At 61.7% G+C, this 23,285-nt stretch overlaps 2 protein-coding genes across 3 annotated transcripts; one reads left to right on the forward strand and one right to left on the reverse strand.

Annotated features, from left to right (window-relative positions):
* Nucleotides 1-1,034: 1,034 nt before the first annotated feature.
* fbxl5 (F-box and leucine-rich repeat protein 5) lies at nt 1,035-13,012 on the forward strand. 2 transcript variants are annotated; one of them, XM_072567609.1, is made up of 8 exons: nt 1,035-1,228; nt 2,705-2,887; nt 3,486-3,602; nt 5,747-5,895; nt 6,704-6,786; nt 7,381-7,995; nt 10,792-10,940; nt 12,264-13,012. In XM_072567609.1, the coding sequence occupies exons 1-8, from the start codon at nt 1,054-1,056 to the stop codon at nt 12,338-12,340; spliced, it is 1,548 nt and encodes a 515-aa protein (XP_072423710.1). In that variant the 5' UTR covers nt 1,035-1,053; the 3' UTR covers nt 12,341-13,012. The 2 variants fall into 2 exon arrangements, with proteins under 2 accessions (XP_072423710.1, XP_072423711.1); XM_072567610.1 differs by having other exon boundaries at nt 1,035-1,222.
* Nucleotides 13,007-23,015, reverse strand: dhx34 (DEAH (Asp-Glu-Ala-His) box polypeptide 34). Its single transcript, XM_072567611.1, has 9 exons — nt 22,446-23,015; nt 21,679-21,897; nt 18,695-18,844; nt 16,902-17,013; nt 16,522-16,628; nt 15,828-16,073; nt 14,442-14,612; nt 13,477-13,603; nt 13,007-13,369 (listed from the first exon to the last, which is right to left on the reverse strand). The coding sequence occupies exons 1-9, from the start codon at nt 22,470-22,472 to the stop codon at nt 13,218-13,220; spliced, it is 1,311 nt and encodes a 436-aa protein (XP_072423712.1). The 5' UTR covers nt 22,473-23,015; the 3' UTR covers nt 13,007-13,217.
* Nucleotides 23,016-23,285: the final 270 nt, after the last annotated feature.

Here is a 23,285-nt window from a genome sequence, read left to right on the forward strand (position 1 = left end):
CTCACTCTCTCCCTGTCCTCGGTTTTCCATCCCCCTCCCTCACTCTCTCCCTGTCCTCAGTGTAGATTTTCCAGCCCCCTCCCTCACTCTCTCCCTGTCCTCGGTTTTCCAATCCCCCTCCCTCACTCTCTCCCAGTCCTCGGTTTTCCAACCCCCCTCCCTCACTCTCTCCCTGTCCTCGTTTTTCCAACCCCCTCCCTCACTCTCTCCCTGTCCTCGGTTTTCCAGCCCCCTCCCTCACTCTCTCCCTGTCCTCGGTTTTCCAGCCCCCTCCCTCACTCTCTCCCTGTCCTCGGTTTTCCAACCCCCTCCCTCACTCTCTCCCTGTCCTCGGTGTTCCAGCCCCCTCCCTCACTCTCTCCCTGTCCTCGGTTTTCCAGCCCCCTCCCTCACTCTCTCCCTGTCCTCGGTTTTCCAACCCCCTCCCTCACTCTCTCCCTGTCCTCGGTTTTCCAGCCCCCTCCCTCACTCTCTCCCTGTCCTCGGTTTTCCAGCCCCCTCCCTCACTCTCTCCCTGTCCTCGGTTTTCCAACCCCCTCCCTCACTCTCTCCCTGTCCTCGGTGTAGGTTTTCCAACCCCCTCCCTCACTCTCTCCCTGTCCTCGGTTTTCCAGCCCCCTCCCTCACTCTCTCCCTGTCCTCGGTGTTCCAGCCCCCTCCCTCACTCTCTCCCTGTCCTCGGTTTTCCAGCCCCCTCCCTCACTCTCTCCCTGTCCTCGGTTTTCCAGCCCCCTCCCTCACTCTCTCCCTGTCCTCGGTTTTCCAGCCCCCTCCCTCACTCTCTCCCTGTCCTCGGTTTTCCAGCCCCCTCCCTCACTCTCTCCCTGTCCTCGGTTTTCCAACCCCCTCCCTCACTCTCTCCCTGTCCTTGGTGTAGGTGTTCCAACCCCCTCCCTCACTCTCTCCCTGTCCTCGGTGTTCCAGCCCCCTCCCTCACTCTCTCCCTGTCCTCGGTTTTCCAGCCCCCTCCCTCACTCTCTCCCTGTCCTCGGTTTTCCAACCCCCTCCCTCACTCTCTCCCTGTCCTTGGTGTAGGTGTTCCAACCCCTGCTGATGGAGTATTTCTCCTACGAGGAGCTGAAGGATATAAAGGTGAAGGTATTAGCGCGGCACGGTCACGTGGACACTGTGGAGGTCCTGAAGGAACTGCAGCTGAGGAATCAAACCGAAGACCAACAGAAACTGGACAAGAACAGTCCCGGCAGTAACCGAACCCCCCCAGGTACAGGTGAGAACTGCATTTGTATCGTGCAGTTCGCCCAGTAACCCCTCCCCAAGGCCTGAGGGCAGGGGGATGGTCGTTCAGACTGAATCTGACCCCGGGCCACGGAGAGATCTATTAGGGTGAGGCGGTCAAAGGCTCACGCCAAGGGTATGTCTAAATGGACACAGGAGAGAGAGAGACACGTGGATGTTCCGGGAAGTAATTCTCAGATTTCGGGCTCCTGCTCGTGAATGAACAACAGCCCCAATGGCAGGCAGATGTTCGAGAGGACAGTATTAAGGGACTGCAGAGATCTCGGAGGGTTGGAGGAGGTGGCAGGGGTAGGGAGGGGGTGTACGGGCTGGAGGAGGGGACGGAGATAGGGAGGGGGTGTAGGGGCTGGAGGAGGGGACGGAGATAGGGAGGGGGTGTAGGGGGCTGGAGGAGGGGACGGGGATAGGGAGGGGGTGTAGGGGCTGGAGGAGGGGACGGAGATAGGGAAGGGGTGTAGGGGGCTGGAGGAGAGGACAGGGATAGGGAGGGGGTGTAGGGGCTGGGGGAGGGGACGGGGATAGGGAGGGGGTGTAGGGGCTGGAGGAGAGGACGGAGATAGGGAGGGGGTGTAGGGGCTGGAGGAGGGGACGGAGATAGGGAGGGGGTGCAGGGGCTGGAGGAGGGAACGGAGATAGGGAGGGGGTGCAGGGGGCTGGAGGAGAGGACAGGGATAGGGAGGGGGGTGTAGGGGCTGGAGGAGGGGACGGGGATAGGGAGGGGGTGTAGGGGCTGGAGGAGGGGACGGAGATAGGGAGGGGGTGCAGGGGGCTGGAGGAGAGGACAGAGATAGGGAGGGGGTGTAGGGGCTGGAGGAGAGGACGGGGATAGGGAGGGGGTGTAGGGGCTGGAGGAGAGGACGGGGATAGGGAGGGGGTGTAGGGGCTGGAGGGGGGGACAGGGATATAGGGGGCTGGAGGAGGGGACGGAGATAGGGAGGGGGTGTAGGGGGCTGGAGGAGGGGACAGGGATATAGGGGGCTGGAGGAGGGGACGGAGATAGGGAGGGGCTGGAGGAGGGGACGGAGTGTAGGGGACGGAGATGGGGATGGTGATAGGGAAGGGGTGACGGAGACAGGGATGCGCTCCCCCTGTCATTCCCGTGAGAAACCAGGGTTGTGTGTGGGATGGGGCTGTGCACAAATTGATTTCTCCAAACGGAGAAGAGTGAATGAACATCCTGAGGAAACCTGGAGGGGTTTCTGGGGATGGTTAACCAAGTAACTGGAGCAAAGAGAGGCTGTTTACTTATTCACTGGTGAGGGTTTGTGACACAGCTCTCCCTCTCTCTCTCTCTCTCCCCACCTCCCTCTCTCTGTTTTTCCGTCTGTGTCTCTCTGTCCCCATCTCCGCCCCACCCACCCCCCACCCCCGGCCTTCCCTCTCGGCCTGTCCTCTACCACTTGGTGTTTCCCTCTCGCCCCTCTCTCCCCTCACTCCTCCCCAGCAGAGCCGGAGCCACAGGCCAACAACACTCATGTCTCCCAGCTGCCGCCCGAGGTGCTGCTGAAAATCTTTGCCTACCTGAACCCTCTCGAGTTGTGCCGCTCGCGCCAAGTGAACGCTCGCTGGGCTAAAATGGCAGGAGCCGCCAGCCTCTGGAGACATCTGTACCCCGTCGCCTGGGCGAGAGGTGGGTAAGCACACCAACCTGTGACAGAACGTCAAGCACACACAGCACGGGTCAGCGCGGAGGGGGTGGCTGCTGTGGGAGGGTCAGTGCTGTGGGAGGGTCAGTGCTGTGGGAGGGTCAGTGCTGAGGGAGTGGGGGCTGTGGGAGGGTCAGTGCTGAGGGAGTGGGGGCTGTGGGAGGGTGGCTGCTGTGGGAGGGTCAGTGCTGAGGGAGTGGGGGCTGTGGGAGGGTGGCTGCTGAGGGAGGGTCAGTGCTGAGGGAGTGGGGGCTGTGGGAGGGTCAGTGCTGAGGGAGTGGGGGCTGTGGGAGGGTCAGTGCTGAGGGAGTGGGGGCTGTGGGAGGGTCAGTGCTGAGGGAGTGGGGGCTGTGGGAGGGTCAGTGCTGAGGGAGTGGGCGCTGTGGGAGGGTCAGTGCTGAGGGAGTGGGCGCTGTGGGAGGGTCAGTGCTGAGGGAGTGGGGGCTGTGGGAGGGTCAGTGCTGAGGGAGTGGGCCCTGTGGGAGGGTGCAAAGGCGTATTTAGTGACTCGCTCTGGTGAGGGTGGGTGGGATGTCCCGTCGCTCTGTCAATCCACCCTGTCTCTGTGCACTCCGTGACCAGGTGACTGGTACAATGGGCCTCCTGGTACCATCAGCTCGGCTCCAGACGACCCGTGTGAGTCAGAGGGGGAGGATCACAGCCCGAGCTGGGATGAGGACGCTGACATCGACGAATCAGGTGAGCAACAGCATCCGGTTCACTCCAGCTTCGATATCCACAGGCATTTCGGGTCCCCTCCCCCCGTCAAACACTCCCACGGACAGGGGCTTAGATACAGAGTAAAGCTCCCTCTACACTGTCCCCCACTCCCAGGGACAGGGGCTTAGATACAGAGTAAAGCTCCCTCTACACTGTCCCCCACTTCCAGGGACGGGGGGGGGTTAGATATTGAGTAAAACTTCCACTACACCGTCCCCCCACTCCCAGGGACAGGGGGGTTAGATACACAGTAAAGGTCCCTCTACACCGTCCCCCCACTCCCAGGGACAGGGGGGTTAGATACAGACTAAAGGTCCCTCTACACCGTCCCCCACTCCCAGGGACAGGGGGGTTAGATACAGAGTAAAGCTCCCTCTACACCGTCCCCCACTCTCAGGGACAGGGGGGGTTAGATACAGAGTAAAGCTCCCTCTACACTGTCCCCCACTCCCAGGGACAGGGGGTTAGATACAGATTAAAGCTCCCTCTACACCGTCCCCCACTCCCAGGGACAGGGGGTTAGATACAGAGTAAAGCTTCGTCTACACTGTCCCCCCACTCCCAGGGACAGGGGTGTTAGATACAGAGTAAAGGTCCCTCTACACCGTCCCCCACTCCCAGGGACAGGGGGTTAGATACAGAGTAAAGCTTCGTCTACACTGTCCCCCCACTCCCAGGGACAGGGGGTTAGATACAGAGTAAAGCTTCGTCTACACTGTCCCCCCACTCCCAGGGACAGGGGGTTAGATACAGAGTAAAGCTTCGTCTACACTGTCCCCCCACTCCCAGGGACAGGGGGTTAGATACAGAGTAAAGCTTCGTCTACACTGTCCCCCCACTCCCAGGGACAGGGGGTTAGATACAGATTAAAGCTCCCTCTACACCGTCCCCCACTCCCAGGGACAGGGGGTTAGATACAGAGTAAAGCTTCGTCTACACTGTCCCCCCACTCCCAGGGACAGGGGGGTTAGATACAGAGTAAAGGTCCCTCTACACCGTCCCCCACTCCCAGGGACAGGGGGTTAGATACAGAGTAAAGCTTCGTCTACACCGTCCCCCACTCCCAGGGACAGGGGGTTAGATACAGAGTAAAGCTTCGTCTACACTGTCCCCCCACTCCCAGGGACAGGGGGTTAGATACAGAGTAAAGCTTCGTCTACACTGTCCCCCCACTCCCAGGGACAGGGGGGTTAGATACAGAGTAAAGGTCCCTCTACACCGTCCCCCACTCCCAGGGACAGGGGGTTAGTTACAGAGTAAAGCTCCCTCTACACTGTCCCCCCACTCCCAGGGACAGGGGGTTAGATACAGAGTAAAGCTCCCTCTACACTGTCCCCCCCACTCCCAGGGACAGGGGGTTAGATACAGAGTAAAGCTCCCTCTACACTGTCCCCCCACTCCCAGGGACAGGGGGTTAGATACAGAGTAAAGCTCCCTCTACACTGTCCCCCCACTCCCAGGGACAGGGGGTTAGATACAGAGTAAAGCTCCCTCTACACTGTCCCCCCACTCCCAGGGACAGGGGGTTAGATACAGAGTAAAGCTCCCTCTACACTGTCCCCCACTCCCAGGGACGGGGGGGGTTAGATACAGGGTAAAGCTCCCTCTACACTGTCCCCCACTCCCAGGGACGGGGGGGTTAGATACAGAGTAAAGCCTGGGCCCGGGGCCTGGACAGGCTGAATACTTCAGGGTGGTGTGGGGTCTCTGGGGGGGGGGGGGGGGAGCGGTGGGGCTGAAGGTGAATTTGGGGGCCTCAGGGGTGGGTCTGGGGCTAGGTGGGCCGGGGGGTGGGTGGGGCTGATGCCTGGAGGTGTGGCTTAGGTCTGGTGGGGTGGGTCGGTGGGGGGGGTTGGGCAGGATTGGAGGCCAAGGGGCAGTGCTGGGAGCCCAGGGTGGGGTTGGGTACTTGAGAGCGGAGCTGGGGTCCTGGGGGGCGGGCTAGGGGGGTGGGGCTGAGGGCAGGTTTGGGGACCACAGGGGGCGGGGCTGGGGGGGGGGTTGGTAGGTGGGGGTTTGGGGGACCGCAGGGGTGGGGCTGGTGTCCTCACTCTGTCCTGATCTCTAACCGGGCCCTCTCTTGTTTTGCCCTTTGTGTGTCGCTGCCGCCCTGCCTCTGGAAGAGGAGTCCCGCCAGGAAGTGTGGCCGCTGAGGAAGGCGCAGCGGGAAGCCCAGCTCCTGCAGGCTGTGATCCATTACCTGCTGCCCCAGGTCGGCGCCGCTGTCAGGACTCTGGTGTTAGCCTACAGCAGCACCCTCTCCAGCCAAATGGTACGGTCGTCGTCTGCGGTGAAAAGCATTCTGGGCACAGGGCTCTCCCCTCTCGGTATGCTGACTCAGCACCCTCCCGGGTGGGAGGTGCGGGTGAGGGAGGAGAGACAGGCTGACACAGGGTCACAAACTGAGGAGGGGGGGGGGATGAGGGGAGAGGGAGAGACGGTGGAGGGGGGAGAGGGAGAGACGGTGGAGGGGGGAGAGGGAGAGACAGAGGGGAATAGAAAGATGCAGGCAGAGAGAGACAGACAGAGAGGGGGAGGGAGAGAGAGAGAGACAGACAAACGGTGACAGACAGAGAGACAGAGAGGGGGAGAGAGAGTGACAGAGAGGGGGAGGGAGAGAGAGAGAGACAGACAAACAGAGAGAGAGATAAACGGGGACAGAGAGAGAGAGACAGACAAACGGGGAAAGACAGGTGGAGAGATAGATATGGGATAGAGAGGAGTGAGGGTGAGACACAGGGAAAGACAGAGAGGGGGAGAGCAAGAGGGAGCGGTTGGGAGAGGGTGAGACAGGGAGATAGAAGAGAGAGAAAGAGACACAGACAGAGGGGAGAGAGTTAGGAGAGAGACAGATGGATGGGGGTGTGGGCGAAAGTGACGAAGAGAGAGAGAGAGAGATGTGTTGGGGACGTGGGGAGAGAGAGGAAGGCACACAGAGTGTGGGTGGCAATGTCCAATGCTCAGGTGTGGTTAGTTGCAGGGGGCAGGGAGGGTTGGTGTGGGGCTGGAGGGTTGTACTGTCCCCACGTCAAACTGACTGACGTCCATCTTCCTCCCCCCCCCTCCCCAATCCCGGGCAGGTTCGGCAGATCCTCAACAGCTGCCCCAGGCTGCAGTACCTGGACCTGACACAGACAGCAGTTACCGACTCAGCGTTTAACAGGTACCTCACCCTCACCCACACACCCTCACACTCACCCTCACCCACACACCCTCACACACACACACCCTCACCCTCACCCTCACACCCCCATACCCTCACCCTCACACCCCCATACCCTCACCCACACACCCTCACCCACACACACCGTCACCCCCCACCCCCACACCCCCTCACCCACACACCCCCACCCCCACACCCTCGCCCCCACCCCCAGACCCTCGCCCCCCCCAGACCCTCGCCCCCCCCAGACCCTCGCCCCCCCCACATCCCCTCTCGCATGCGCCCCCTCCCTCACTCGCACATCCCGCAGTGCTCTCCGCTTCACAAACACACACCCACTCTCTCTCCCCCTCTCTCCCTCCGTCACTCTCTCCATTCCCCCTCTCTCCCTCCATTCCACTCCCTCACTCTGTGTTCCCCCGCTCTCTCCCTCCGTTGTTTGCTCTCTCTCTCTGCCTCCTCCTCTGTCTCCCGTCCCCTCCTTCTCTCTATCCGCCCCCTCTCTCACATTCTTTCTGTTCTCCCCCCTCCCTCCCCTCCATCTCTCTCTCTCTGTTCCCCCCTCCCCCCCCCCCTCACTGCCGCCCCCTGCAGGTGTCGGTTGGGGAGTTGCCGATCTCTCCAGCACCTGGACCTCTCGGGCTGTGAGCGGGTGACCGACGCGGTCTTGCACCACCTCTCCCGGGCCCTGGGCGAGCTGCCAGAGGATACCGAGGGCGAGGGGGCCCAGGCCTGGCGCTCCGAGTGTACCTGGGCCCCCCACGGCTGCCACCCGTGCCCGCCTGGAGCCGAGGATGAGGAAGAGGAGGAGCTGGGCACCCAGGGGGGTGACGCGGGCCAGGTCTGGCTGCTTCCCGAGGAGGAGCTCCTGGACATCGAGGACGCCGGGGGACTGAGGGTCCGCGGGCAAGGGCCGGGGACTCCCCGTCGAGAGGCCCTGCCGCCGCCGCCGGGCTCCATCGCTGCCCGCTGTATCCGAGACTCGGAGTGCCCCCTGGCGCGGGCGCCCTGTGGGCACACCCTCTGTGCCGGGGGGACCAGGATGAGGACTCACGGGACTGTGCTCCCACCCCCACCGCAGTGTAACAAGATGGTACGGACCCAGGGCCCGGGCGCCGGGCGGTGGAGGGGCAGAGTGGAGCCCGATGCCCGCTCCCTGAGGTTCCTCAGTCTGTCCGGCTGCTTTCAGATCACCGACCACGGACTCAGGTACACCCTCGCTCCCTCACTGCATCAGCTCGCACTGCCCGCCTCCCTCCGTCTGTCCCCTCGCACTGCCCGCCTCCCTCCGTCTGTCCCCTCGCTCTGCCCGCCTACTCACACTCACTCACTTCCTCACACTGTCCCCTCGCACTCCCTCCCTCCCTCCCTCCCTCCCCTCGCCCTCCCTGTCCCCCTCGCACTCCCTCCCTCCGTCCCCTCGCACTCCCTCCCTCCCTCCCTCCGACCCCCCGACCCCTCGCACTCCCTCCCACTCCGCTTCCTCACAATCATTCACTTCCTCACTCCGTCCCCTCGCACTCCCTCCCTCTCTCTGACCCCTCGCACTCCCTCCCTCCTTCCGACCCCTCCCACTTCCTCCCTCCCGCACTCCGTCCCCTCGCACTCCCTCCCTCCCTCTGACCCCTCGCCCTCCCTCCCTCACACCGTCCCTCCGACCCCTCGCGTTCCCTCCCTTTGTCCCCTCACGTTCCCTCCCTTTGTCCCCTCACGCTCCCTCCCTCGTCCCTCCCTCCCCCCCTCCGACCCCTCGCGCTCCCCCCCTCCGACCCCTCGCGCTCCCCCCCTCCGACCCCTCCCCTCGCGCTCCCTCCCCTCGCTCGCGCTCCCTCGCGCTCCCTCCCCTCGCGCTCCCTCGCGATCCCTCCCCTCGCGCTCCCTCGCGCTCCCTCGCGATCCCTCCCCTCGCGATCCCTCCCCTCGCGCTCCCTCGCGATCCCTCCCCTCGCGCTCCCTCGCGATCCCTCCCCTCGCGCTCCCTCGCGATCCCTCCCCTCGCGCTCCCTCCCCTCGCGCTTCCTCCCTCCGACCCCTGCGATCCCTCCCCTCGCGCTCCCTCGCGATCCCTCCCTCCGACCCCTCGCGATCCCTCCCCTCGCGCTCCCTCCCTCCGACCCCTCGCGATCCCTCCCCTCGCGCTCCCTCCCTCCGACCCCTCGCGCCCACTCCCTCCCTCCCTCCGTCCCCTCGCACTCCCTCCCTCCCTCTGTTTCGTGTAGTTGGCGAGTACGGTTGCTCAGTGGTTAGCACCGCTGTCTCATGGCACCAGGGTCCCAGTTTCGATTCCCGCCTCGGGGCGACTCTCTGTGTGGAGTTTGCACATTCTCCCCGTGTCTCTGTGGGTTTCCAACGGGTGCACCGGTTTCCAAATATGTACAGGTTACGGTGGATTGGCCCGTGCTAAATTGTCCCGTAGTGCCCAGGGATGTGCAGGTTAGGGTGGGATTGGCCGTGCTAAATTGTCCCGTAGTGCCCAGGGATGTGCAGGTTAGGGTGGGATTGGCCGTGCTAAATTGTCCCCGTAGTGCCCAGGGATGTACAGGTTAGGGTGGATCGGCCGTGCTAAATTGTCCCGTAGTGCCCAGGGATGTACAGGTTAGGGTGGGATTGGCCGTGCTAAATTGTCCCCGTAGTGCCCAGGGATGTACAGGTTAGGGTGGATCGGCCGTGCTAAATTGTCCCGTAGTGCCCAGGGATGTACAGGTTAGGGTGGGATTGGCCGTGCTAAATTGTCCCCGTAGTGCCCAGGGATGTACAGGTTAGGGTGGATTGGCCCGTGCTAAATTGTCCCCGTTGTGCCCAGGGATGTGCAGGTTAGGGTGGATTGGCCCGTGCTAAATTGTCCCGTAGTGCCCAGGGATGTGCAGGTTAGGGTGGGATTGGCCGTGCTAAATTGTCCCCGTGGTGCCCAGGGATGTACAGGTTAGGGTGGATTGGCCCGTGCTAAATTGTCCCCGTAGTGCCCAGGGATGTGCAGGTTAGGGTGGGATTGGCCGTGCTAAATTGTCCCCGTAGTGCCCAGGGATGTACAGGTTAGGGTGGATTGGCCGTGCTAAATTGTCCCCGTAGTGCCCAGGGATGTGCAGGTTAGGGTGGATTGGCCCGTGCTAAATTGTCCCCGTAGTGCCCAGGGATGTACAGGTTAGGGTGGATTGGCCGTGCTAAATTGTCCCCGTATTGCCCAGGGATGTGCAGGTTAGGTGCATTAGTCAGGGATAAATGTAGAGTAATGAGGGAGGGGAATGGGTCTGGGTTGATTACGATTCAGAGGATCGGTGTGGATGGGTTGCGCGGAAGGGAATCTATCAAAAAAAACTCCCCCTCTCGATCTTCTGTCACCACGCTCTACCACCCTGTGGGCGTGTCAGTGCTGAGGGAGTGGGTGCTGTGGGAGGGTCAGTGCTGAGGGAGTGGACACTGTGGGAGGGTCAGTGCTGAGGGAGTGGGTGCTGTGGGAGGGTCAGTGCTGAGGGAGTGGACACTGTGGGAGGGTCAGTGCTGAGGGAGTGGGTGATGTGGGAGGGTCAGTGCTGAGGGAGTGGACACTGTGGGAGGGTCATTGCTGTGGGAGGGTCATTGCTGTGGGAGGGTCAGTGCTGAGGGAGTGGGGGCTGTGGGAGGGTCAGTGCTGAGGGAGTGGGTGCTGTGGGAGGGTCAGTGCTGAGGGAGTGGGGGCTGTGGGAGGGTCAGTGCTGAGGGAGTGGGGGCTGTGGGAGGGTCAGTGCTGAGGGAGTGGGCGCTGTGGGAGGGTCAGTGCTGAGGGAGTGGGTGCTGAGGGAGTGGACGCTGTGGGAGGGTCATTGCTGTGGGAGTGGGTGCTGTGGGAGGGTCAGCGTGAGGATGTGATCTGGCACTGACCAGAGAGATCAGGGACTCTCTCCGGCGGTGGGAGAACAGAGTGGGGCTCGATCCTGAGGGGGGGCGGGGGGGTAGTCTCTGTGACCGTCTCGGTATGGGGTAATGTGAGGGTCCAGTTAATGTGGTGATGTTTGTGTCCAATTGCAGGGCGCTGACTCTCCACGGGGGTCTCCCATTCCTGGAACACCTTGACCTGTCGGGCTGCCTGTTGATCACGGGGCCTGGTCTCCAGGAGTTAGTGTCTGTCTGTCCCGCCCTGAGGGACGAATATTTCTTCTACTGTGATAATATCAGCGGTAAGGGAGCAGGACACTTACTCCCCCCTCACACACCGTGTTCATCCGCACCCACACTGTACACAGGAGTGTTCGCCTCCCACAGCGCCCGCTCCCTCGGCGCTGACCCTCCCACAGCGCCCGCTCCCTCGGCGCTGACCCTCCCACAGCGCCCGCTCCCTCGGCGCTGACCCTCCCACAGCGCCCGCTCCCTCGGCGCTGACCCTCCCACAGCGCCCGCTCCCTCGGCGCTGACCCTCCCACAGCGCCCGCTCCCTCGGCGCTGACCCTCCCACAGCGCCAGCTCCCTCGGCGCTGACCCTCCCACAGCGCCCGCTCCCTCGGCGCTGACCCTCCCACAGCGCCCGCTCCCTCGGCACTGACCCTCCCACAGCGCCCGCTCCCTCGGCACTGACCCTCCCACAGCGCCCGCTCCCTCAGCACTGACCCTCCCACAGCACCCGCTCCCTCAGTGCTGACCCTCCCACAGCACCGACTCCCTCAGCACTGACCCTCCCTCGGCGCTGACCCTCCCACAGCGCCCGCTCCCTCAGTGCTGACCCTCCCTCAGCACTGACCGTCCCACAGCGCCCACTCCCTCGGCGCTGACCCTCCCACAGCACCCGCTCCCTCAGCAGTGACCCTCCCGCAGCGCCCGCTCCCTCAGCAGTGACCCTCCCGCAGCGCCCGCTCCCTCAGCAGTGACCCTCCCGCAGCGCCCGCTCCCTCAGCAGTGACCCTCCCACGGCACCCACTCCCTCAGCGCTGACCCTCCCACAGCACCCACTCTCTCAGCGCTGACCCTCCCACAGCGCCCGCTCCCTCAGCACTGACCCTCCCTCAGCGCCCACTCCCTCAGCGCTGACCATTCCACAGCCCCCACTCCCTCAGCGCTGACCCTCCCTCAGCGCCCACTCCCTCAGCGCTGACCATTCCACAGCGCCCACTCCCTCAGCACTGACCCTCCCACAGCCCCCACTCCCTCAGCACTGACCCTCCCACAGCCCCCACTCCCTCAGCACTGACCCTCCCACAGCCCCCACTCCCTTAGCACTGACCCTCCCACAGCACTGACCCTCCCACAGCCCCCACTCCCACAGCACTGACCGTCCCACAGCACCCACTCCCTCAGCACTGACCCTCCCACAGCACCCACTCCCTCAGCGCTGACCCTCCCACAGCGCCCACTCCCTCAGCGCTGACCCTCCCACAGCGCCCACTCCCTCAGCGCTGACCCTCCCACAGTACGGGTGTCTTCCCCTGGTTGGGTGACAGTGGGACGTTTGGTGTTGGTTGTTGTGTGGTCCTGTGTTCAGTGTCTCTAACTCTCTCTGTATCCCACAGGTCCTCACGCCACCACAGCCAGTGGCTGTCAGAACCTGCAGTGCTCGGTGCGAGCGTGCTGTCGCTCTGGAGAGTGACCCCCCCCCCCCCGACCCCGTCCCCCTTCCCCCACCTCTCCCAACCTCACAGCCGACCTCTCCTCCCTTGGGGTTGGCCTCTCCTGAACTTGGAATGACCCTCAGACCCCCCACCCCCTCCAATTGGAGGACTGACAGCGCATCCCCTTGTAAATAACCCTCTGGACTAAGCCTCTTGGACTCCCCAAGCAAGACCCAATCTGTCGCAGAGATTGGGGCCTCGCAGGCGGTTCATCCCCCCCCACAGCATCCCAACCTGGTTCCATTCCACCCCCCCCCTTCCCCAACCCCCCCTGTCTGAGGTGCAGTGTCAGTAGGGCCACGGAACAAGCCATCGACCCCCTCCCTCGCTTGGGGAGAGACACTTCCGAATGAGAGTGCCTTGAGTTTGTCAGGGAGAGGGTTTTGGTGGTGGGGGGGGTTAAGCACAGGTTATGTTCACTCGAGCACTCGAGACTTCACCCGCCCCCACAACCTCCGAACTCTGTCCCTCCTCACCGCTGCATCCTCCGACTTCATGATTTTGTCTCCTCCCTCTAGCCCCAAGATCTTCACGGTCAGACTCACTGCTCCTTACCCCCGCCCTCCCCCAACTCCTTTTCTTCCAGACAGGTCCCCTGACCCGTGAAAGGTGTGTACAGATATAAATAAAACTGGACGTGACGATGGCCATCAATGTTTCTTTGTGAAAAACCTCCAAGGTCACAAATCTATGTAAACAGTCACGCTGCAGTTCCAGCCGCCGCCACATCGAGTGGCCGCTCCCATTTTTGTTTTTGCAACCAAGATGGGACGGCCTCTGACAATCCGGCTCCCCCTCGCAACGTGGCATTCTTGCAAGAGTGTCCCCCCGCGGGCAGGGGGATGGTGGTCCGCATTACGTGCCCTCCCTTTGGGCGTGCTGCCTCTTGTGCCTCAGGGCCTGTGTGGGGGTGAAGAGGAAGTCCTGCTGGCAGACCGGGCAGCGGTAGGAGACCTGGAGGGCGGACGGCGCCGGGGGGGGCCCTTCGAGATCGAGGTCGGGCGAGCCTGTGAGGATTAAACGCCGGTCGGATTAGCGGCCCTCAGGCAGTGAGAGTGAGTGAGTATTGGAAAGCAACGCTGGGGTGTGCAGGCCATCACAGTGAAGGTCTTACCGGGTTCCTTGGCTCCGCAGCTTTCCTCGTGCCCCATGCGCTCCAGGGGTGTCAGGGGTGCGTAGAGGTCACAGGTTGGGCAGGACCAGAAGGTCCTCAGGCAGTCACTGTAAAGGTCCTGACTGTCCTGCAGAGAAAGGGAGAGAGAGAGAGAGAGAGAGGATGGAGAGCTCACAGACACAGGGCTGACCAGGAACTCACCTGGGAATTCTCACAGAGCAAGATCCTGGTGGGGGGGGGGGGGGGAGGGGAGTCTTGTTGGTGCTGATAGTGTTTATACTGCTGACCCTCCCTCAGCACCCACTCCCTAAGCACTGACCCTCCCACAGCGTCCCCACTCCCTCAGCACTGACCCTCCCACAGCGTCCCCACTCCCTCAGCACTGACCTTCCCACAGCGCCCACTCCCTCAGCACTGACCCTCCCTCAGCACTGACCCTCCCACAGCACCCACTCCCTCAGCACTGACCCTGCCCCACAGCGCACGCTCCCTCAGCACTGACCCTCCCACAGCGCCCGCTCCCTCAGCACTGACCCTCCCTCAGCGCTGACCCTCCCACAGCCCCTACTCCCTCAGCACTGACCCCCTGACAGCGCCCGCTCCCTCAGCACTGACCCTCCCACAGCGCCCGCTCCCTCAGCACTGACCCTCCCACAGCCCCCGCTCCCTCAGCACTGACCCTCCCACAGCGCCCGCTCCCTCAGCACTGACCCTCCCACAGCCCCCGCTCCCTCAGCACTGACCCTCCCACAGCACCCGCTCCCTTAGCACTGACCCTCCCACAGCGCCCGCTCCCTCAGCACTGACCCTCCCACAGCGCCCGCTCCCTGTCTTGTCCATATATGCCAGCTATGTGATTGCAAGATCCAGTTCTCCCCAGACAGGCAGAACCTCTCCCAGGACAGATGGAAGCAAGTGCAGCAACAGGACCTGCCCCCTCACCCTCCCGCGCCCCCAGGACTCACCAGCAGACAGTTATACGTGAAGTAATCCGTCACTTTGAGGCCCCCTTTGACAGGGTCAGCCTGGCAGTCTGCGAATCCAGCCGAGAGAGCTGGCATTTCCATCACCATCCGGGGGCCCACATACAGATTCTGTTTCTCCAGGGCCGTGAGACGGCGCAGTTTATATGGTACCTAGACAGGAGGGATCGGACACTGAGACTCTGGGTAACATGGGGCTACGCAACATGGGGAGATAGGGCTGTCCCTGTATAACACTGGGGTACAGTACTGGTGGGGGACAGGTCTGTCCCTGTATAACACTGGGGTACAGTACCTGGGGAGATAGGGCTGTCCCTGTATAACACTGGGGTACAGTACTGGTGGGGACGGGTCTGTCACTGTATAACACTGGGGTACAGTACTGGTGGGGACAGGTCTGTCACTGTATAACACTGGGGTACAGTACTGGTGGGGACGGGTCTGTCCCTGTATAACACTGGGGTACAGTACTGGTGGGGGACGGGTCTGTCACTGTATAACACTGGGGTACAGTACTGGTGGGGGACAGGTCTGTCCCTGTATAACACTGGGGTACAGTACTGGTGGGGGACAGGTCTGTCCCTGTATAACACTGGGGTACAGTACCTGGGGAGATAGGTCTGTCCCTGTATAACACTGGGGTACAGTACTGGTGGGGACGGGTCTGTCTCTGTATAACACTGGGGTACAGTACTGGTGGGGACAGGTCTGTCCCTGTATAACACTAGGGTACAGTACTGGTGGGGACGGGTCTGTCCCTGTATAACACTGGGGTACAGTACTGGTGGGTAAAAACAATGACTGTAGATGCTGGGAACCAGATTCTGGATTAGTGGTGCTGGAAGAGCACAGCAGTTCAGGCAGCATCCAAGGAGCTTCGAAATCGACGTTTCAGGGCTATTCCTAATGAAGGGATTGGGAGACCTCTGATGAGCCCTTCCATTCCTGATGAATGGCTTGAACGTGGCATGTCGATTCTCCTGCTCCTCGGATTTGGGCCCAGTGCTGGCAACCGGGACTAGATTAGGTTCGAATAGCTCGGTCAGCACGACGATTTGGGCTGAAGGCTCTGCGTCTGTGCTGTACATCTCTCTGGCAGTAAAACTGCAGCTAACATCGAAGCTGGCCTCTAAGAGCTTCTTGTGAATAGGTGAAGGGAAGAAGGTGAGCGCAGACAATTGTGTGACCCTCGTGCAAAAACCACAGACGCTTGGAAATCTGACAACCCGAGCAGACAGGGTCGGAGAACCTGTTCACGTTTCGAGTCAGAGGCTCGGTGTGAACTCGATGGAATTCAGACAGACGAGGGCGGGGGGGATCTAATTCAAAGGTACAGAACACTGCCCCCACCCCCCCCTCCCCCCTCACCTCGCTCTCCAGGAAGTCCGCCAGCTCCCGGCGCAGTTTCCCGCTCGCTCTCCCGAGCGCCGTCTCGGCGCGCCCCTCCAGCTGTTCGGTCAGGGCCCGTTCCCAGGCTTCCCGGAGTCTCCGGGCAGTGGTCAGCAAGGCCGTGCCCGCCGCGGGCTCGGGCACGGTCACCTCCAGCCAGCCGTCCACCACCATCCGGGAGCAGTCCGCGTTCGTGTCCACTGAGCGGCCCAGCAGCAGCAGAGTCTGAGGGAGAGAGAGGAGGGAGGGAGACCGGAGAGCACGGGCTTACATTCCAGGATTGAAACAGGCACGCCGCTCCTGCACCGTTCTCCCCGGGGGAGTGAGTCTCCCCCTCTGACCCCCCCCCCCCCCCGTTCTCCCTGCAGGAGCGGGGCACCCCATTCTCCCCCCTCATACCCTGCAGAAACAATATCCCCCCCCCTGCCTCACCCCGGTTGGGGAGCGAGACTCCATCCTAGTTCAAACCCAAACAGGGCTTGGCCGTTGTCCGCCGCTCGTCATCAACCAGTGCGTCCCCCCCCCCCCCCCCCCCCCCCCCCCCGGGCTGAGCACTGGCTGCAAGTTGGCGCTCGCCCTTAACGGTTGCAAGGGAGGCTAATGCAGAGGGACCCGACGCCCTATGGCCTTTTCGGTTGGTCGGTCGGTCGGGGTGGCGCGAGCGCACACTCACCTGCAGCGCAGGCACGTCCACGCAGTTCACCAGGTAGGGCTTGTTGGTCTCCAACAGGGACACGTAGGCAAGCAGCCGTTGCTGGGGGCACTCGTCACCCTCTGAACCTGTGATTGGGGGGGCAGGGGGTGCAGAAGGAAAGGTGTTACCACAGCCCACCAGCCTATCTCTCTACCTTCTGCCAGACACGGAGCTGTGGGTGTTGACTCTAAGGGCAAGGTCCCACGCTGGGAACCGGGGGGTTGTTCTGTGTTTCCTGATTGGGGGAAACAGCGCGCAGAGGGATCCCTGTCCCTGGGAGTGTTTGACGGACTGACAGTTATTCACACTGGGTCACCACCAGTGACTGTGTTGTACCGTGGTGTGTCCCCAGTCCTTACCTTGCTCTTGCCTGTGGCGTTTGTCCTGTCTGGGGTGAAGGAGAGAGGGCTTGCTGCTGTAGATGCTGCTGGGGTGGAGGACGACCCCTTGCAAATGTCTGGTGTGGAAGATCTGTAACAGGAGAATACGTCAGATCGAAACAGTGCACCAGGCACCGAGCGTCCCAGACACACAGGTACAGGCAAACGGAGGAAGGAAACGATTCAGGAGACAGTGTGAGCTACACACACACACACACACACACACACACACACAGACCAAGCAGGGGAGAAATGGCGCCCACTCCCTCAGCACTGACCCTCCCTCAGCACTGACCCTCCCACAGCACCCACTCCCTCAGCACTGACCCTCCCACAGCACCCACTCCCTCAGCACTGACCCTCCCACAGCACCCACTCCCTCAGCACTGACCCTCCCACAGCCCCCACTCCCTCAGCACTGACCCTCCCACAGCCCCCACTCCCTCAGCACTGACCCTCCCACAGCGCTGACCCTCCCACAGCACTCACTCCCTCAGCACTGACCCTCCCTCAGCACTGACCCTCCCACAGCCCCCACTCCCTCAGCACTGACCCTCCCACAGCACCCACACCCTCAGCACCGACCCTCCCACAGCACCCACTCCCTCAGCACTGACCCTCCCACAGCACCCACTCCCTCAGCACTGACCCTCCCTCAGCACTGACCCTCCCACAGCCCCCACTCCCTCAGCACTGACCCTCCCACAGCCCCCGCTCCCTCAGCACTGACCCTCCCACAGCGCTGACCCTCCCACAGCACCCGCTCCCTCAGCACTGACCCTCCCTCAGCACTGACCCTCCCACAGCACCCACTCCCTCAACGCTGACCCTCCCACAGCACACGCTCCCTCAGCACTGACCCTCCCACAGCCCCCACTCCCTCAGCACTGACCCTCCCACAGCGTCCACTCCCTCAGCACTGACCCTCCCACAGCGTCCACTCCCTCAGCACTGACCCTCCCACAGCACTGACCCTCCCACAGCGCTGACCCTCCCACAGCACCGACCCTCCCACAGCACACGCTCCCTCAGCACCGACCCTCCCTCAGCACCCGCTCCCTCAGCACTGACCCTCCCACAGCCCCCACTCCCTCAGCACTGACCCTCCCACAGCCCCCGCTCCCTCAGCACTGACCCTCCCACAGCCCCCGCTCCCTCAGCACTGACCCTCCCACAGCACCGACCCTCCCTCAGCACTGACCCTCCCACAGCCCCCACTCCCTCAGCACTGACCCTCCCACAGCGCTGACCCTCCCACAGCGCTGACCCTCCCACAGCACCCACTCCCTCAGCACTGACCCTCACACAGCGCCCACTCCCTCAGCACTGACCCTCCCACAGCATCCGCTCCCTCAGCACTGACCCTCCCACAGCACCCACTCCCTCAGCACTGACCCTCACACAGCGCCCACTCCCTCAGCACTGACCCTCCCACAGCGTCCGCTCCCTCAGCACTGACCCTCCCACAGCCCCCACTCCCTCAGCACTGACCCTCCCACAGCACCCACTCCCTCAGCACTGACCCTCCCACAGCACCCACTCCCTCAGCACTGTCCTCTCCCCTCCTCTCGTCCCCTCTCTTTTCAAGGGAGTGGGCGCTGTGGGATGGTCAGACTGCCACGTCCGAGAGAAGCTTTAGACCCAGACTGGTGACCGAGAGGGGTGGGAGCTGGGGTTTTGGGTCACTGAGAGGGACGATGTGCCCCATTCTCCCCCCCTCTCCCCCCCACAAAGCCATTCCCCGTGATATCCCTCCTCGGGAAGCTCCTCACCTGCTCAGAGTCCTTACGGCAGCTGTTGAACTCATCGGGCACTGCCAGCTGGGGGTAGAGCCCTCGGCACACCAGCAGCTTGAGGAGCAGGAGCTGCCCAGGGCCCAGGTCCTGCCAGGAGCTGTAGGCTGCTCTCCGACCCTTCACGTCCTGCAGAGAGCACGGGGCACACCATCAGAATACACAGCTAACCCCCCCTCCTCCAGCCTGTTACACAGGGACAGGAGGCCATTCAGCCCCCTCCTCCTCCAGCCTGTTACACAGGAACAGGAGGCCATTCAGCCCCCTCCTCCTCCAGCCTGTTACACAGGAACAGGAGGCCATTCAGCCCCCTCCTCCTCCAGCCTGTTACACAGGGACAGGAGGCCATTCAGCTCCCTCCTCCTCCAGCCTGTTACACAGGAACAGGAGGCCATTCAGCCCCCTCCTCCTCCAGCCTGTTACACAGGAACAGGAGGCCATTCAGCCCCCTCCTCCTCCAGCCTGTTACACAGGAACAGGAGGCCATTCAGCCCCCTCCTCCTCCAGCCTGTTACACGGAAACAGGAGGCCATTCAGCCCGTTACACAGGAACAGGAGGCCATTCAGCCCCCTCCTCCTCCAGCCCATTACACAGGAACAGGAGGCCATTCAGCCCCCTCCTCCTCCAGCCTGTTACACAGGAACAGGAGGCCATTCAGCCCCCTCCTCCTCCAGCCTGTTACACAGGAACAGGAGGCCATTCAGCCCCCTCCTCCTCCAGCCTGTTACACAGGAACAGGAGGCCATTCAGCCCCTTCCTAGTCACTGAAGGGAAGGCAAGGGTGAGAAAGGCTTACGGTGTGTTGGAATCCACTGGGAGACGCTGGGAGTTGAGGAGGAAGAAGGGGCTGTTCGGCTGTGACTGCCCGGGGCACGGGCTCCCCCACCCCCACCCCCCCCCCCACCCCCCACTCAGGGAGGACTGGGGGAGCAGTGCCGGGATCTCCGTCTCTGAGGGAGGTGGGGGGCACCATGAGGAAGATGTTCCCCGTGACTCCGGAACTGGGAAGGGGGAGTGATGGTCTGAAGGAGACAGGGTGGGACCGAAATGGGGAGGGGGGAAGAACAGGGGGACTGAGTCTGACGGTCAGCCGCAGACCAAATGCAGGGTATAGCAGGACCCAGGAGGGGCTGAAGAGCCACCCTCCGCCTGCCCGCTTCTGGTCTCCCTCCATCGACCTCCCTTAGCCTGGAAGCAGCGCCACCTCACGGGGAGCTCCGGAGCAGTTACGAATCGCGGAAGACGCCCTTACCCCGAACGCGGACAGCAGGGAACGACTGGGAGGAGGTTTTGCATTTCCACAGGGATACTGACCGTCCAGGAGGCTGACACTGAGGACTCAGGTCCCTTCCCCCCCCACTCCACCTTAAACCTACGTCCCTCTAGTTCATGACCCCCCCACTCCAGGGGGAAAAGACCTTGTCTATTTACCCTATCCATGCCCCCCCCCCGGTGATTTTATAACCCTCTATAAGGTCACCCCTCAGCCCCCGACGCTCCGGGGAAAACAGCCCCCGGCCTATCCAGCCTCTCCCTGTAGCTCCGACCCTCCAACGTCCTTTCCTGAACCCTCTCACAACATCCTTCATACAGAACTCCCTCCCTCCCACTTCCCTTCTCTCTCCTTCCCTCACCATCTCTCCCTCCACCCCTTTCTCTCCCCCCCCCCACACTATATCTCTTTCTCTCCCCCTCCCTAAACCCCGTCTCTCCCTCTCTTTCTCTCCCTCCCCCTCACTCTAACCATTTCTTTCTCTTTCCCTCCTCTCCCCCCCACACCCTCACCGTCTCGCTCTCTCTCTGTCCCCGTCACCCCTCCTCACTCTCTCTCTCCCCTACACCCTGACACATTCACTCTCTCTCTCCCCTACACCCTAACACACTCTCTCTCCCCCCTCACTCTCTCTCTCCCCTACACCCTAACACACTCTCTCTCTCCCCCCTCACTGTCTCTCTCAACTACACCCTGACACATTCACTCTCTCTCCCCTACATCTCTCTCTCCCCCCTCACTGTCTCTCTCAACTACACCCTGACACATTCACTCTCTCTCTCCCCTACACCCTGACACACTCTCTCTCTCCCCCCTCACTGTCTCTCTCAACTACACCCAGACACACTCTCTCTCTCCCCCCTCACTGTCTCTCTCAACTACACCCAGACACACTCTCTCTCTCCCCCCTCACTGTCTCTCTCCCCTACACCCTGACACACTCTCTCTCTCCCCTACACCCTGACACACTCTCTCTCTCCCCTACACCCTGACACACACTCTCTCCCCCCTCACTGTCTCTCTCCCCTACACCATGACACACACACTCTCTCTCCCCTTCACTGTCTCTCTCCCCCCTACACCCTGACACACACACACTCTCCTCCCTCTCTCTCCCTCAGAGTGTGTGTGTGTGGTGTGTCAGGGTGTAGGGGAGAGTGAGAGGGAGAGTGTGTGTGTGTGTGTGTGTGTGTGTGTGTGTGTCAGAGTGTAGGGGAGAGACACTGAGGGAGAGAGAGAGTCTCTCTCCCCTACACCCTGACACACACTCTCTCTCTCCTCCCTCTCTCTCCCCTACACCCTGACACACTCTCTCTCCTCCCTCACTGTCTCTCTCTCTCTCTTCCTCTCCGTCAGGGTGTAGGGGAGAGACAGTGAGTGTGTGTCAGGGTGTAGGGGAGAGAGACTGAGGGAGAGAGAGAGTCTCTCTCCCCTACACCCTGACACAGTGAGGGAGGAGAGAGAGAGTGTGTGTCAGGGTGTAGGGGAGAGAGACTCTCTCTCTCTCCCTCAGTCTCTCTCCCCTACACCCTGACACACACACACACACTCTCTCTCCCCCCTGTCTCTCCTCCACACTCTCCCTCTCTCCCCTACACCCTGACACACACACACTCTCTCTCTCTCTCCCCCCCACACCCTGATACTCACACGCTCTCCCTCCCCCCCTCCCCTCCTGCCAACACTGACCTGGATACCCGACGCTCGATGCCACTCGTGGTGGGTGCCGGCTGTGCCTCCCTCCTCCTCTGAGGATGAGGAGAGGGTCTCTTGGCCCTCCGCCAGCCGTAGCACCTTGCGTTGCCGGGGTCCTCCCCGTTCCCCGAGACGTCTCTTCACTCGCAGCATCTCGTGCCTGTCCTTTCGGAGACTCTCCTTCACCAGGAGACCGTATTCCATCAGCAGGTCCTGTGTGACAGCACCGGGCCGAGAGGGGGCTTAGAGACTGAGGAAAGCTCCCTCTGCCCCATTCCCACCTCCCACCTCCCCCCCCCCCACCCCTCCACCCCTCTCTCTCCCTCCCCGGTCCCCCCCTCTCTCTCTCTCCCCCTCCCTCTCTCCGTCCCTCACCTCACTCTCCCTCCCTGCCTCCACCTCCCTCTCTCCCTCCCCGGTCCCCCCCTCTCTCTCCACCTCCCTCTCTCCGTCCCTCACCTCACTCTCCCTCCCTGCCTCCACCTCCCTCTCTCCCTCCCCGGTCCCCCCCTCTCTCTCCACCCCCCTGTCTCCCTCCCCGGTCCCCCCCTCTCTCTCCACCTCCCTCTCTCCGTCCCTCACCTCACTCTCCCTCCCTGCCTCCACCTCCCTCTCTCCACCTCCCTCTCTCCGTCCCTCACCTCACTCTCCCTCCCTGCCTCCACCCCCCCCTCTCTCCCTCCCCGGTCCCCCCCCCTCTCCCTCCCCGGTCCCCCCCCCCCCCCCCGTCTCCCTCCCCGTCTCCCTCCCCGATCCCTCACCTTGAACTGGTGCCTGAGGTTGACCATCTCGTAAAGCCGATGTTCCTGCACACCCCGGCGACGGCACCACTTCCGGGAATCCTTCCTGTCTGCTTTCACCTGCACGTTGGAACAACACAGACTGCACACTGCAGGGGGAGGCTCACACTCACACACACACTCACACACACACACACATATACACTCTCACACTCACTCATACATACACACACATACACACCCACACTCACACCCTCACTCACTCACTCATATACACACACACACACTCATTCACTCACTCATACACACACACTCTCACTCACTCACTCATACATACACACACACATACACACACTCACACACTCATATACACACACACTCTCTCACACAAACACACACACACACTCTCTCACACACATACATACACACACACACACACATATATACACACTCTCATACACTCACTCATACACACACACATTCTCATACACACTCTCACACATATATACAAACACTCTCACACCCACATACACACTCACACATATATATATATACACACACACACACACATATAGACACATATATGCACAAACACACATATACATATATACACACAGATATATACACACACCTACGTTTATACACAGACACACGCATATATACACACATACACACGCACACATGCACAAACTCACATGCATATACACACATATGCACACACACATATACATACATACACACACACACATATATACAGACACATATGCACAAACTCACACACATACATACACACACACGTACACATATATATATATAAAATATATATATATACACACACACAGAGACACACATACAAATATA

This window comes from Chiloscyllium punctatum, unplaced genomic scaffold, assembly GCF_047496795.1.
Source record: "Chiloscyllium punctatum isolate Juve2018m unplaced genomic scaffold, sChiPun1.3 scaffold_620, whole genome shotgun sequence".
NCBI lineage: Eukaryota > Metazoa > Chordata > Chondrichthyes > Orectolobiformes > Hemiscylliidae > Chiloscyllium > Chiloscyllium punctatum.

Bases quoted from the DNA above. Each gene is read 5' to 3' on its own strand.
- dhx34 (XM_072567611.1), bottom strand. From the start codon at position 22,472: ATGGTCAACCTCAGGCACCAGTTCAAG. The intron at 16,074-16,521 runs GTGAGTGTGCGC...TCTCTCCCTCAG, and splicing joins TGGACGTGCCTGCGCTGCAG to ACTCTGCTGCTGCTGGGCCG. The intron at 13,604-14,441 runs GTGAGTCCTGGG...CTTTCTCTGCAG, and splicing joins TCACGTATAACTGTCTGCTG to GACAGTCAGGACCTTTACAG.
- fbxl5 (XM_072567609.1), top strand. From the start codon at position 1,054: ATGGAGTATTTCTCCTACGAGGAGCTGAAGGATATAAAGGTGAAGGTA. The intron at 7,996-10,791 runs GTACACCCTCGC...GTCCAATTGCAG, and splicing joins ATCACCGACCACGGACTCAG to GGCGCTGACTCTCCACGGGG. The intron at 10,941-12,263 runs GTAAGGGAGCAG...TGTATCCCACAG, and splicing joins CTACTGTGATAATATCAGCG to GTCCTCACGCCACCACAGCC.